This window comes from Tigriopus californicus, chromosome 11 (assembly GCF_007210705.1).
Source record: "Tigriopus californicus strain San Diego chromosome 11, Tcal_SD_v2.1, whole genome shotgun sequence".
Lineage (NCBI taxonomy): Eukaryota > Metazoa > Arthropoda > Copepoda > Harpacticoida > Harpacticidae > Tigriopus > Tigriopus californicus.
The window spans coordinates 15,535,923-15,552,137 of NC_081450.1; the positions used below are offsets into that span (position 1 = coordinate 15,535,923).

The 16,215-nt window shown below is 43.2% G+C and overlaps 1 protein-coding gene across 3 annotated transcripts in view; it reads left to right on the forward strand.

The window, feature by feature from the left end:
* Nucleotides 1-4,284: 4,284 nt before the first annotated feature.
* Nucleotides 4,285-16,215, forward strand: part of LOC131890917 (serum response factor homolog) — a 51,090-nt gene continuing 39,159 nt past the window's right edge. For all 3 annotated transcript variants that reach the window (XM_059240369.1, XM_059240370.1, XM_059240371.1), the window contains exons 1-2: nucleotides 4,285-5,592; nucleotides 8,633-8,905. In XM_059240369.1, the coding sequence (XP_059096352.1) occupies nucleotides 5,140-5,592; nucleotides 8,633-8,905 (726 nt within the window). In that variant the 5' untranslated portion in view covers nucleotides 4,285-5,139. The remainder of the gene's footprint in view (nucleotides 5,593-8,632; nucleotides 8,906-16,215) is intronic.

The following is a 16,215-nucleotide window of genomic DNA, read 5'->3' on the forward strand; positions in this document are numbered from 1 at the left end:
ACTGACAGCCTTTTCCTTCTTCAGGACAAGGCTGCTTTCGATAAACAGGACAGACTATTTTCTCTACAACTGTCTTTTCCTGCGCTTTTTCAAGAGGAGATACTACTTCAACTTCTACGTTGGTCAAATTAGTCGACTTCTCAACTACTGGGTGAGCCTGTTCTTCAAGCAGCACCCTGGTTTCATTGACCCAAGCAATTTAAAAACGTTATATCGTATTCAATAGCCATTTTGATGGCGATGAAAAGAACTATACATGTGGTAGCTAGACCTTGGATACTGCCAACTAGTGGCCTATTTCAGTCAATGCTATACCAATTTGTTTTTTTTTCTTTTTCTCTTTGGATCACAATAGTTTTTACAATCTGTTTAATTTCATATTTATACTGTCCCATGTAGGACATTAGCAAAGGAAACATAAAAAACTCATCCAAACCCTATGATCTTTCTTGTTCTTGACACCTTTTAAAATCAAGATAGGCCCTTCCTACCACCTGCGGCCATTTTTGATCACCGTCCAGGAATTTCTATCATTTTTTGCCATTTTCTGCTGCTTTCTGCCACTTTTTGCCACTGCAAGTGTACACTCGAGTCTTTTATTCAATTTTGGAGGAATTGACCAGACTTTAGAAAGGACTTGAATCCGAATCCGTTAAAGAAAAATTATTGTTTTTTTTTTATCTCGCAAAACGAGTCTTTTTGCTGATTAACGTTATTCTCACCGATTAGTTGGCGGTGCTCATTTTCAAATTTGTGGCAAAATATTAAAAGGTTTAGATAGAGACTTTGAGGGTTATTAATATCGTGTTAGGTTAGGTTGGGTTAGGTTAGGTAAGGTTAGATTAGGTTTGATTAGGTCAGGTTAAGATTTAAAAAAGTAGCACCGCCAACTAATCGGTGGAGAATAACGTTTACCCTTTTTGCTTGACCTGACTAAGTAAAAGACTAGAGTCCTCTTCCGGATTTGAGTCTTTTGACGGACTCGAGTCCGGCAAAGAGTCAAAATATCAGAGGACTTGTACGAGTCCGACTTTTGGCGGACTCGCCCCAGTCCTAGTTGTGGCTTTGAAAACTATTGACATATTGAAGTAGCAGCTGCACGATGAAAAGCAGCACAAATTTTGGGAGGTCATTGGGGCACTTTTCACAACAGTAGGGGTACTAAAAATCCAAGATATAAATCTCAATATTGGACAATGACAGTTTCTAAGGTTTCAAAAAGTTTATTGCAAAAATACGAAATTCTAAACTACAAAAATATCAGCCGCAAAACGGCTTTTTTTCTAAAATTAGTTTTTATGCATGTTCATGAGTGAAACTTAGACAGTTTATAAAAATACCTACCTGCATGAACCATTCCTTTCATGTATAAAAGAACTGAACCTTCAATTTAATCCTTCAGTAAAGAGATATGAAGCATCAAAAGTAGGAGTGATCTCACAAAATTTGACGATGACGTCATCTTCCTTTCCCGCTTCAATGAGTCAATATTGCCAAGGTGGCAAGATGATTGATAACAACACGTATAAGGAAGAAAAAAAAGATGAAGTTTCAAACTTTTGGAACATCTCGACTATGAAGCAGGGCTTCAAACTAGCGCTCAATGAACGTATCAAAAAATTATCTTTTTGTCAGGACCCAGAGAAAATCGAGTAAGCTTTAAAAACGATTTTCTTCATAAGTCAGTCTGGAGACAAACATCTTAAAGAATGTATAATCTGAACTTTTAACGAATCCCTGCCTTTGATGCACATTCCCTCTTTGTAAAACAAGGTGGCAAGATGATTGGTAACACTCGTCAGGAAGAAAAAAAAGATGAAATTTCAAACTTTTGGAACATCTCGACTATGAAGCAGGGCTTCAAACTAGCGGGTTCAATCAACGTATCAAAAAATAATCCTTTTTTTTCAGGACCCAGAGAAAATGAGTAAGCTTTAAAAAACCTGTTTTCTTCACAAGTCAGTCTGGAGCCAAATGTCATAAAGAATGTATAACATGAACTTTTCAACGAATCGCTGCCTTTAATGCACATTCCCTCTTTGTAAAACAAGATTTTCAATAAAACGGGCTTCCAGGGAGATTGCATTTTCTTTTAATGTACTAAAGCTTGTTATTCTGTTCGACTCTAACTGATATTATGACTCAATTAGTCATTTTTGTCTAATAGATGATAGTATCCAATAAGAACATACAAGTCAAGGCAAAGAGTATCGAAACGAACTCATGGCTATATTCTAGTCTGGTAAATAATTGATGAACTTTCCGTTTCGCGGGATCTGCAGTTGCATTCGGCAAATTTGCAATGTGCGTTTGATACAGGTAAGGAACAAATCGATGTCAAGGGAAATGAACGTATTCTGAGCTCATGCGACCTTCAAAATACAAGGCTTTCTTTTGCATTGACGAACCAAACAGCAAAATCTAGCCCCACACACTTGGCAATTTATTCTTACGGAAACGAGCTCGTCTTGACAACCTTATATATGCTCTTGCACATATATGATGAATTTATCACAAAGCAAGGATGAAGTATCATAATTTTTAGTTGATGCACCCTATAATAGTAGGACTATAATTTCGAAAGAATATTCAAGTTTTGTACTGGTTGTAGAATGATACGTTCAATTAGGGATTTTAGTATCAATTTGCCTATTTCACAGATTGGGTTTATGCAAGGAAATGTCATTTTTATTGGTGGGCAGTCGCATATTCAAGCGGCTAATTTTCGTCAGGAAATCTTTACGGAACTTAACTTTTTATTTTCTCCAAACCTCCAACGGTGTGTTTCCACGATTCATACTTAAGCGAGTGTGAGAACAAGTTGTCAGCAAAGGCAAATTCCACTTCATAAATGATGAATGTTATTGTGTCATCATCTTAAGAGCATATGAAATGAGATCAGCAGTGAGAAATTCGAGATACTGTCATGTGCATTCCTTGAACCAACATTTAAACATGAAAATATTTTAATCAACGCGCTACTTTGATAAGCAATATCTATTGTAATTGAACTTGCACGTACTTTAACTCGTTTATTAACCCATTGCCCTGTCAAAGTCTGCAACTCAGTACAGTAAATATTACCTTTGACAACTAGATTCAGGGGGACCAAGTAGCGTCCAAATCCCTAAAAATAATCTAATTGGGAATTGTATTGAATTTGGCTTAATTTATAGTTACATGATTGAAAACTCAAACAACGGTTGCAATTGCTAAAGCTGGTGGTAAAAGTTAGTGGCAGATGATAATGATTACACCACTGGGGTTTAATGTTACAATTTCGTAACAAAGGCAACATATTTCAGTCCAAGGAAAAGTTGTTTACTGGTTCCACAATCCATACCAACTGAGCAAAAAACAAGATTTTAAACAAAGTAGGACTGGTGGACTTAGATTCGCCGCTAATTTCGGATTTGAATAACAGTAATCAAAATGAGGCCTCGCGATTGATTCAAAAATGTGACCAATAGATGGAATCTTGGAAAAAAAAATTGAGTGGATTTGAAATGGAGACCCTCATGAAAGATGGAGATTAAGTCCAGTAGCCATGGTTTGGGTAACTAACAACCCTTTCAAAGGTGGTGACAGTGAGAATCAGTCACTTGGTATCCATGTCGCCATCTCCGGTCGAGATTTTCCGATGAGTGCGAGAATTTCCTCCCGAGGCTCTTGGAGACCGGGAGTTGCTGCGCCATTCCCATTCCTACATGAGCCTCTTCCATCGAAATCACGAACTCCGCCAACTTTTTCCATATTTGGGCATCGAGGCGGAGCAAACCAAACGTCAACAGGAAATTCCTCCGCGCACAGGACTACTTGATTTAGAGGATCAAGAAAAAAAACATACTGAGAAGATAAAATGAACTTGAACCATCAATAATAGTTTTAAACATTAGAAAATCTCAATATATTACGAGTTTTATCAATGGTTCTTCAGAATGCACAATCTTATGCCCGAACTATTTTCTTTGTTAGGTCGGTGACGTCAGGTCTGGTCCGTCCTCAACTCGCAAACCTGGCGCTGAGCAAGCATCCGAAAGTAAGGGTGACTTCATTTTTCTTTTACGCTTCATTTGCATATAAACGACCCCCTTGCTTTTCTCTCATTTTAGTCTCCTTTTTTGAATGAACCCTGCAATGCCATTACAATAGCACTTCAAACACGTCATAAGATGGTTCAAAACTCAATTAGAATGGAAAAGAATAAAATTCGGAGTGTTGTGCTCTACGATCTCCCCTTTTTTCGGGTTACACTGAATATCGTCACCCTGTCGCGCAGCTGATTGTTAGTGCGGAAAAACTTGGAAGTGGCGAAGGAGGCCGTGAATTTTCCCGAAGCTCTTCTTTTCGTCCACGCCGCGTTTTTACAGGCCTGTGATGTGAGTGACCGTGTGTGTGAATGTGTCCGTGAGTGTCTCCCGTGTTTGTCCGTGATGTTTCCCAGTGAATCTTGACGTGAGTTTGCCCGTTTGGCGGTGTTTTTAGAGGGGGGGGTGCCCCCCAATGGTGTGTTCCGAGGTTCTTCTGCCGCCGACGAAAGACGGATTTTCCCCCGTAGACATAGGTGGATGTGTAAGTGCGGTAATCCTGGACGACATAGGTGAATGAGTGAGTGAGCGAGTAAGTGAGCGAGCGGTATACCATCCTCCATCCTATTGCCGTGCTCGTGGACCATTTTGTAGGCATGTGATATCATATATGAGTGCGTGTGTATGTGCCTAAAGAAGAGTCGGGGAGCCTTGGGTTTGGTGGGCTTGGTGGGTTTAGTGGGTGCCCGTGTGTGTGTGCATGTGGATTGGGCAGGGATGATGTTGATTTGACTCTGAGCCGCCATCTCGGGTAGACAGACCTCCGTTCGCTCCATATTGGGAAAGGCGGTTTTTGGACATAGTTCTTGACACTCACCACTCACTCGGGCCCGATTTCAGCCTTCCAACATGACTTGAACGCCAGTGGAACGGGAATTATTATTCGAAACGTGACGATTCGATTGGGACAGTCATCCCGAATCGAAAAGCCTTCATCACCGCCCAAGGCCGCCCCGCCCCACCCCACCCATACCCAGGCTATTGATTTGTTGTCCACTGAGGTCTGCCTGTTGGTTGGGATCAGCGTGTGCCTTTGAGCCACCGCTCGAATATGATGCAGAGTGCCAACAATGGCCATCATGGGACCCATCCCTCGGCCTCATCTCACTACCCGCCCCATTTGGACCCGCGTTACATGGATTACGCCAACATGGCCCACCATCACTCCAGTGTGGTGGATCCTCATCTGCACTACCTTCCTCCCTCGGCTTTGCCCCAAAGTCATCTGGGCTCGGGATTGAAACGCAATGCCGACTCGGCTGGCTTGGACATGATGAGTGGCACGCCCTCCTCTGCCGGAGGCATGTCCTCCGACGAGGATAGTGACGTCAAACCGCCACTAGGCGAGCGAACTGCCGGGACTGGTCGAGGCAAAAGTACGGGGCCCGATCCAGCAACCGGCAAGAAGACCAAAGGCCGAGTGAAAATCAAAATGGAGTTCATCGACAACAAACTCCGACGTTATACGACCTTCTCCAAGAGAAAAACGGGCATCATGAAGAAGGTAGGTCACATGTATTTTTGGAAATCTATTTACCTTGAGCGCTCCAGAGTCCAGACCCTCCTGTTCGTTTGTTTTTCTGTGTTCGTTGCTGGCTCCTGGCAAATCGGGACAAGGCACCACCCTGCTGAACATACAGCCTTGGGGAACACACTTTCCTTATTTGTACAAAGGCCAGCCAAAGTTGAGGTCTGGCCCAAAGCGTTCCTTGTCACAGAGGGAGTTGAGGCTCGGAGAAGAGATCGGCGGCTCATTTTTAGAAAAAAGGCTAGACAAAGTCATCTAGTTGTCAAGTGTCGAGTTTCGACCAATAAATCTAGGTTTAATGTAAATGCCACCCGGTTGGCGATTTGTTAGGTCCACACAAATTCCTTGCTCATAGGGAAGATTAGGATCCCATAGGATGCAACATTATATCTTCCTGATATGCATCAGTCATCTGATCTGAGTATTTCCGTAGCCGTTGTCTCTCGGTTAAGATGCTTTTAGTTGGCTACTCTTCGCGTTGAAAGTCATATTGACGATCTAAGATCGGCGTTGAATTTAATAGTCGGCTATTCGATTCAGAATGAAATCACTCTGAACAATACGTGAACAAACGTCAATGCACTGGAAGGCTGTATGTCAAGTATCACCATATTGGTTAAAGCAAGTCTTAGTGAACACGTTTTCAACATTAGCATATTTTTCGCCGCAAAATGATTTTATTCATTCTGATCTTTGATAAACTGAAGATAAAGCGAATTTTTTAGAATTCAATTTGAAGTCGCGAAATATTTTCTGTAGACACTGCAATTTCAGGACAAAAAAACTGTCCCTTGGTTAATTTGTCAACCTCTTTGGTTGGAAATCTTGCTTCTATCATTTGTATTGAGTTTTACGTTTAGATGCCAATACAATTTTCCTTTGAGGCGAGTTGTCAAAGACTGTTTGGTGTTGAAGATTCTTCAACTATTAGCCAATTAGGCTTGTGGTTTGATGTTTTCTTCGGCTCACTAAGAACAAATCCAAAGGAACAAATTTTGGATTGTTACTCTCATCGCGTGGGAGTTTATATTTTAGTTTAGTTTTTTAGTCAAACCTATCTATGCTAGCATGTGTGACATGCTCGTTTGGATTTTTGATATCTTAATTCATTCCAAACTGTTTGAAACGTTGCTGTGTTTTTCTTGATAGAATAGAAAATGTGAAAAGTGAAAAAAGAGTATTCAAATTAGACTAAATTGCTAGAAGGTGGTATGTCAATTTGTCAGTATTAGCAGAGCAAAATCTTCCACAAAAGTATATTTTTTATGTACATACCAAGCATATTGCTAGAGACTGAATTGAATAGATCTGAATCGGCAGATATTTCTTTTTGTTCAATAAGTTCCTTCACATGGTTGTGGCGATATTGAATAAGTCTCTTTTTTAACTTTATGCCTCTTGAATTCTTGAATTCTGGAATAAGTAACGAAAATTGACGCTAGAATTTTACTTTCCTCCTGTGTCTCGAATCAATTTGTTTTGTTGCAGTATTCCGTCGTTGATGAAATTAAACTATAAAATGTCGACATGTGGTTAATTTTGCATTTTATAGCCAATTAGCTGTAAGACATGCATGCTGATTTTTCATGTTTTTCAAGAGAATAACAAATATGCAAGTAAAAGGCTCTTGAAGTTCTATATTCGGTGGTAGCCCATGTCTGAAGGTGGTTGCTTTACATCGATTGTGCTTGACCATGCAAACTCGAGGGCAGAAATTTGAACCAGATGTGCATTTGTGGGAATGCATTAGATGGACATCCATCGTCCGCACTCTTTTGAGACCGTTTGTTGGAGAGAAACCGTGTAATATCAGCAATTTTCTGCCCTCTAGACTCGCTCCGTCATTTCATGTAGGCCTAACCTCAAGCTGTTGTTGACCGCCAGCGTTTTCCTAATGCCTAAAGTGGTCCGAACCATATTTGTCGATCTCCAAAAATGGCCGGGAATTGGACTCGCCTTGTTGAAATGATCATGAGCAGTGAACTTTTTCCCGTGAAATTTGAACTTTATTCGGTCATTCAAAACGAAATCCAACCCCCCTTCCTTTGAGTGTCAAGTACCATTCAAATTGCCATCATAGCTACTGCCAATCACCAAGGGTGGTTGAATAAGATTTTTGCCACTTTCCAAATGGGTTTTTGAGCTTTAGGTCTTTTAGTTTCGCAACTTGAAGTCATGGAATTCAGATGTGGTCAAGTGGAACAATTATCATTTCTACATATGCAGCGTAACGATTGGTATTGAGTTATTGGGACCTCTACAAGACCCTGACAAGGATATTATGTCTTTTGAGAGTGCGTAATGGATCCACCTTGTTTTCTGACGGACTCCCAATAGGATACATCTCTGTACTTTGAGTAGTCAAATACTAAGAAGCTGCATATAGTTTTCACGATGGCAGTCGTTGAAGCGATAAGCATTCCAAAATTTGGAATGATAAACCCAATTAGGCGGACCTTGCATGTTTCAGTTTAAGATTGAGAGGCCTTGGCTTCAAAGTTTACCACCGATCCGTGGCGTAGAGGGATCAAAGTAATGGAAATTGCGGATCTGACATTTTCAGATTGTCTTCCTTAGGAGTTCCTTGAGTTATTGAAATGCTACGGGAGCTCATTGAGTATCATTCTCAATCAGGATGTACGGTACAGCAGCTTCCTTAGGAGTTCCTTGAGTTATTGAAATGCTACGGGAGCTCATTGAGTATCATTCTCAATCAAAAGTCCAACTCAATATCCGAAAAAAAATGTCCTGTTTTGGCACTAGAAATGCAAAAGGAAACGCTCCTCGGATTGCAACGGGACCCCATGACTTTCTTTGGAATAACGCTCCAAATTTGTCGAACACCCTTCCAAAAATGGCTTGCTGGGGCAGGGCCCCAAATGACTTTGTTGCTACTGAAGTACACACTTACCCACCCAGGTGCACGGTGAGACTCACTCCCAAAAACGGCTGGGAGGAAATTCATTCATTGGCCACTTGCTTCCTTAACCATCTTCTTTTCTCTTTGCTTTTTCAGGCCTACGAATTGTCAACCCTCACGGGGACTCAGGTGATGTTGCTGGTGGCGTCTGAAACGGGTCACGTGTACACGTTCGCCACCCGCAAACTCCAGCCTATGATCACGTCAGATGCCGGCAAGGCTCTGATCCAGACCTGCCTCAATTCACCCGATCCCATGCCGCCTGGTAGCGTGCAAAATGGCGATCAACGGATGTCGGCCACGGGTTATGAAGAGACTGAACTCACTTATAACATTGCCGCTGCTGCAGATGAGGAACAGCAACAGAAAGTAAGGCAAATGATGTACAACAGCCACCACGCTGCCGCTGCCGCCGCCCACCACCACGCCTACTCGCCAGCCTCTTCCGTTGCTGCCGCCGCTTTATTCACGCCTCACTCCTCAGCCACTGGGCTCAATTCAATGGGCGGCCACTCTCCCTACGGGGCTCACCCGGCTCCTTCACCTAGTCCTGCGTCTTCGGCTTATGGAGGAGGCATGTCCCTCTCCCCGGGTCCCACATCCCACCACTCTCCCCCTTTTGCCACGCCTCATTCGCAAAGGTGACTAGCGGCCAGTGATGAGGCTTGGATCCTACCCTCTAGTGTGGCCAGCTATCATCACACCCCTTGGTTCAAAGCACCGCCTACTCCCACACCCTCGGACGATATCTTTCAGGATGCCGAGGATGACGGATCTGGCGCGGCAGCAGCAGCTGCGGCCGCTGTGGCAGCGGCGGCGGCAGTGAGCAGCAGTGGTTGAACGTTGTCAACAAAATTTGAGTGGTCCCCTTGAATGGAGGGAGAGCCCTGTCGTGTTCCACTTGGTGTATTGTTCTTTTTTGTGTGCCCTCCGTGTCAATGCAACCCAGATTTAATTCGTTTAATTCTCATGACATATGCCGTCCATCGAGCCCGTCTTTCGAGGTCTATCTATCGTTATCTCCGTGCTCTCATGAACTCTGAAGGCCAGGCTTTGTTGATGATGGTATCATAAAAGACAATTTGTATTCTCGATAATCAGATTCAAGAGCCCTGCATCTTGCAATTTTTCAATCACTTAGCCCAGCAAGCTCCATAAATCCCATTCCAGAGTGGCTGATGCTCTCGCCACCATTTTCCATCATCCCCGAAGAGTTAATTGAATATTTCTGTAATTTAATTCCACATATTTTACAACGGCCCCCAATCTTCCTAGTCACACACATACACACACTCATTCACTATCTCACTCAATTTCTCTCTCTCTCTCTCTTTCCCTCGTGCACACACATACGCACTCTTGCTCCACTAAAAGTATTAGAGCTGTTGTTGCTGTTAGTAAAAAATTAGCCCTTCATTGAGAAGTAATTCTGGTTCAAGGGTCCGTCCAGACAGGAAGACTAATGTCACACTTCCATTTTGGATCGAAACATCTTCGTGCTATCGCTATTCCCCACCACGACCTTTGGTCCTGTGCTGGATGGCGATCATGAGTATGATGAGAATAGTGCTACTAATCACAACCAACAGCAAGCCCCCCAGAGCATGCAAAGTTCCCTAGCTACGATTTTCGATGTTGTAGTCACATGTTGCCAATCCAAGCCAAGCAAGCACCTTACTTAGAGCATCAAGTAGCTCAGAAGACACTTCCACACTAGCCTCGATCAATGGCTCCCTCCTTATTCGGGAGCTCTTTCAGTTGACTTATTATTTCTCATTAGTCAGTTATCAGATCCTGAAATAACCCTCTGAAAGCTCAGCCATGGTCTCTTCTATAGCGATCATTTGACCAGAGCCTCCTGGAGACGCTCTCATAATTATTATTTCTTCAATCTTGATGGGAGAAAGAGTTCACTGGCACCGATTTTTTCTTCTGCTTCTTCTCCTCGGCGTTGAGCTCTCTTTTCTGAGAATGAGTGCAGCGTGATTAAAGCCGAGTAGCCGAATAACGTTTTATGTCGATGGTTCCATACAAGAATCAATTAAGCGACCTCAAGTGTTCACCCATTATTAATAACCCTCCATTTCTGGGGCTGGGACATGCTTCGATAATCATCTTTCCAACATCACAACATTCCCTGGCCAACCAAGGTGTAGAGACCAACCAGCACGACCCATTTCGTTTTCTTTTGAAGATAAAGCTCAAATTTAATGATTGCCCCCTCCCTGAATGGCCGCCGATTCTCGATCATGTGCCACGTGGATAATGGAATCTGAACTATGAAAAATGCAAATCGACCGCTTGTGTTGAATCCAATTTGGCTCGAAGTGAAATTTCTTGTCCGTTATTAATGGTTTCATCCGGGAAAATGTCTCCATGTTGAAGAAGACTGAGATGCTGGGAGAGGTCTCTTCCAACGCTCGTTGATATGCTCATTACCTTAGAAATCTATGGCCCAGGCTCGCGACTAACCAAGATTTCCAAACTTGATTCTCCTTCTCTCCTTCTCTCCTTTCCTTCTTTCTCTCTCTCTCTCTCTCTCTCTCTCGCTCTCTCGCTGTTAGACTCGGTAATCTAGTTTTTTTCCACACTCGCTTTCGGACTGGTCTTCTTCCAAGTTCCAGCTCAAAGGTCTCTCGTTGTGAGAGAGACCAATAATCCATTTAACAAACCTCATTCCTCCACAAGAACCCGCTATGTGACGGGCTTGTGGACAAAATATGCCTTGTGTGTCTCTCGTTCTTTGAAAATTGCCATTGAAACTAGAAAAGAACGATGAGTAGTAGCTCTTCTCATTCCTCTCCGTCCGTCGTGTTGGTCGATATTATTGCTTCTATTTTGATGAAAGCCGAGTATATTCATTCAGTCAACGACGTGCAGAAGAATGATTCTCTTAAGCTTCGTGTCCTATTTTTGATGTATATTATTGATTAATATCTCCGTGACCACAAACAACACAAACCACTCTTTACACTAGTTGATCTTGCCAATAAAAGTTAATCCCTAAACTCTTGCCAATTTTGCTTTTTGACCAAAGGATGGCTGACCCTTCGTCAAGACTGGTTCATTCGATAAGAAAAAAAAAGAAAGTAAGTAGTTGTGGAAAATGATTTCAATAAACTGGTGCTACCCTGTCGCGTGGCTTAATAGTTCTGTACGTGGCCTTTCCAGAAGCCAACAATGGCTTGGGAAACAAGGTAAGTGCTATGTAGCCCCGTGATGGATGGGCTCGAATTACCTCCAAGGGGTACCTTTCTGCTTCTGCTGAAGAATGAGTAGCTCACCCACGTCTAAACACTTACTATTCCATCCCCATGAATGATCTGACTTTTACCTCATTTTCTTGTTCAATTGCCCAGGTAGTTGCGGTCGTTTTGGGAAGAAAAGCGAGACGAACGTAGGAAAGTAGAGATGGTAGGTAGGTAGGCGGGTAGGTAGTAGGTATGTTGTGAAGCGAGCTAGATGGGTGGATGGATGGATGGATAGATGGATAGATAGATGGATGAGTGGTCGATGACCAAGAGAGGAGGCAGAGATTAAATTCAGAATGGATTTTAAGCTGGCCACAAAATCGGTGAGAGGTGCGAACTGTTGAGTGGTTTGAATGACAGCTGGGTGTGCAAATGAAGCCATTACTCTCATGTACAACATACTGCCAGTGAGGGCCGAACTGACTGAGATGCTCTCGTCTGTTCAAGTCCATGCCGAGAATTCCGCCTCTAGGCTCTTCTTCACACTTTGGGCTTTTACTGACAGAGTTCGCTTAAGTTGAGATTGACTCTCACACACCAGCACGAGTGGATAACACGGAAATTAATTTGCTCTCAAAAAGAGTTGGTTTCATGGCCTGGCTCACAGCAATGAATGATATCAGGTCAAAGACCATGAATCAATCGGCAGACATAATTGGACCTTTCCATGTCTAAGGACTGAGTTGGTGCTTCTTCTTGTTCGTCTTCAATTTTGATTGACATATCCAGCTCAGCTAGTTTTGTGTTCCTTTTGAGGAGAGGGAGGAGGTGAACTTTCAGTTTCATTGCGTACAGATGTTGATTTTTGGTCATGTGCTTTTGAGGGTTTGAAGTTCAAGTTCAACAGCTTCCTCTCTCCTTAAAAGATACGAAACATATTTTCCCTGACCATATATGTTTCAAGAAGAATCTCGGCACTGTTTTCATTCCAAACTTCCCAATATCTAGGCCTCCGACGAGAAAAAGTGAAAAGAGACTTCCCAGGTGATTTCTGATGGAAAATGAGCCATATTAGAGATGGGGAGTGTGCCTGGTCTGTGGTGAGAAACTCACGGTAATCTGCGTTTTTCATCAGCTCCGAAATCCTCAAACTCACAGCGCACGCATCCATTAATATTTCTTTAGCTCGGCACGGAAGAAAAAAAAAGCGCTTCAAAGGGGGGGGGGCGTACGTAGTCGAACTACATCGTCCTGGTTGGTTCAATACTTCTGGAGATAGGGTGCTCGGATATTCACAAATGTTCAATGATCATGCTAACAGGTCAAAGATGTCGGGTGGATTTCTTCCATTTCATTTCTCAGTAGATGGAACGAACATTCTCTCAAAGCGACATTGCCCGTCTCCATCATCATCATCTTGATCACTCGCATTGGACATACAAAGCAATAGCTCTTGTACGAGACAAGTCACACCTACAGCCGGCTTCAGTAGTATTGGCTCTCAAAAATATGGGCTCTTTTTCTTTCCTGACCAATCGTATTGCGAGTTTTGATCATTGTTGACGATGGGTTGCTTTGAAAAACTCATGTGAATAGAATTATTCTGATTGTTTTAACATGCAGTAAAATTTGGAAGGATTTAAGAGTTAAACCACAAAAGACGGTGAAACGAAATCCATTAACAAGTTCCTTTTTGTCTTTTTTTACCGTTAGCTGGTTATCATAGATAGGATATTTAGTGATTTCGTGTTTTCCCTACGTCCCAAATCTAAGTCTGCCACTGAAATATGTTCGTTCATGACTGTATGATGTCCACTGTATGCGGTGAGGTCTTGTGAGTCTTGTCGATGAAGCGAAAGAGATCTTCCTGCTTCCAACCACTTCGCTCGCCTCCAAATCCCGCTTGCGTTCGCTCGTTCTTTCCTTCGTTCGTTCGCTGGTTCGTTCTTTGGTTTGTTGGTTAGTTCTCGTACCGACCAAGTTCTTCGTCTTCTCTTTGCTGGTTCCTTCCTCTTTTCCTTCTCGACAGGTCTCTGTTTAGGGGTCTTCGTCGTTTCGTACTGTATGGGGTAGGCTGTTCGCTGCTGGAGTAGCAGTGACTCACTCACATGAGTAAGTTCGTCCACATATGGATTGAATTGCCAATGTCACACCCTTCCTTATGGGTGCCACGCCCCAATTTTGCGGCGACGGCAAAGAGTAGAGGCAAAAGTGCTAATTGGCAACAGCCAAATGAGCATTTGTTTGTGGGATTCGTCTTTAGAGAGCCAAACTGGCAAAGGTGTCTGAAGCGACATGCCAAAGCGAGACGATCTCGCTGTGTGGACTCGCTCCTTTGGTACCGGGGATAACCATAGTAGTAGTACCGCTGAGCTGTCCCATTAGAGTGAGATGGAGATTTCTTCTTCCTCGTTCTTCTTTATTGCCAGCTCGCAGAGATGATGAAGAAATGGTTGCTTGGTTGGTTGGTTGTCGAGGTACGGAGTAGGCCAGTTCTGGAAGTGCTGAAGATCCTTGGCAAGATCCGGTAATGGACCACGAGCTGGCAGCTCTCAATGGAACATTGATATTGCTTGTTTAAATGGTCGCTTTGATCGAAACCAAAATGGCCATAAAAAGCTCGTTGATTGACAATGTTGACCGGATGAGGGAACTAACCTATCTAGGCAGTCTATGTCTAGTTAGCAATAGAATGAACCAACACGATCCATTAGCATCCATTGCTTGCTCTCCTTGTGAAGTCTGAAATGAGGAAAGTGAGTGAATGCTGGTGGACCCATTATTCCTCCTTGGCCGACATCAACCCGAGAAGCATGGACTCCAAAGAGGCCACATGCAATTTCCAGCCGCAATTTGCACCAGATGAATTTGACAAGAAGGAATGCTTTGACCCCCGTCTCTAATCATTCTTTCCAGAGACAATTTAATGCCCCGTTTTCATTTTCCACGTTGAAAGTGAGACCACATTCCTTAAATGGCATGTGACGACGACGATGACGATTCATCCCACTAAAATGGTAAAAACCCATTCCCGACGGACGAGGTCGACACAAAGTCCGATCAGGTCTCTCTCGAGATTTCCAAGTCATGATCATCACCCTCTCTCTTGATTTGTAATTGATTCTTCAATTCAATTAAAATTTCATTACCTCCCATGGACCTCTCAATGAGCTTGCCACTTCTTTAGCTTCTGTCTCTGGAGTCGGTGAACAAATCAATTCACTAAATCAATCGCCCTACGACACACAGAAAGAGAGAGAAAATCGTTATTGAATTAACCTTCCCTCGAACTTTGTAGTACTTGCATGTCCCAGGATCTAGACGGAGTTGTGTTTTCTCTATCGAAAATCATTGCTACTGCGTCTGTTCAGAAGGTATAATGCCTCAGTGTTGGCATTGTTAGTGTCAAGATAGTTGCTTCTCGGTGGAGAAAAAAAAATCTGTATGAATAACTTCGAGGGTTGTCCTCGCATTCAGAAGAAGCTCCGAGATGAAGTGAAGGGAGCTTCTTATCATATTTGTAGTAATCAATTGCCAAGCGGGGTTGTTTGTCTTCCCAGACGACTAGGGTATTGAGTATCGCCTAGCAGGGCGTTGCCACCAAAAAAGTCACTTTTTTCCTCGGCTCATGTGGGAAAAACCGACGTCGAGAAGAACTACTTTGTTCAGACTTGAGGTCTTCAAGATAAGATGCTCAATGATGAGATCGGCCCAAGAGTTTGGCAGCCTAAGAAACCGAAGGTGGAGTAGAGGGAGAAAGAGAGAGAGAGAGAGAGAGAGAAGATTCCAAGAGAGTCGAGGTGTTGGTAGTTGTTGTAGAAGTGGCACTTAAGAGGGTCTGTAACACTTTTTTCCGGCTCCTACACCGACACCTTCTTCTGGGCATTACCGATAACCAAGAATTCGAGGCGACTGAAATTCGACGAACATTCAGTTATCCTTGGCTTTGCCAATTCCTGGAGCTGTGACCGGCTTCCTTCTCGGACCAATTACTAGATACACGTGGAATATACATACTGCATACGATACGACAGAGTGTGTTGTGTCCTCCGTTGAAATCTCCGGCAACAACGGGGTTGTACAATATTGCCGTTCAATCGAGTCGAGAGCTGACCCACTGCCCTTCCTACCACCCAACTTGTTGTGTCCGTACAGATGTTCACTCGTTTTATTCAATGCCAACGTTCCAAAGACACTTTTGTTGTCTGGCTGCTCTCAGTTTAATCATGTCATAGTTATATTTTGAACACAAGATAAATGGTCAAAGATAGCACGGAGTGATTTCAGGTGGGCTAGGAGGCCCCTCAAAAAGTTATTCTTTTGTCATCCCAGACCCTGTTTCCAGTTCGGTTCAAAGTCAAGCGGCTGACTGACTGTCTCGATGGATGGATGGTTAGTCGGATGGTTAGAAGTTTGGACGGGGGGACGGGTGGTTAGATGGACGAATGAAGCGCATTAAAGCTCACCTTCCACCCAAAAAGAGGAGTG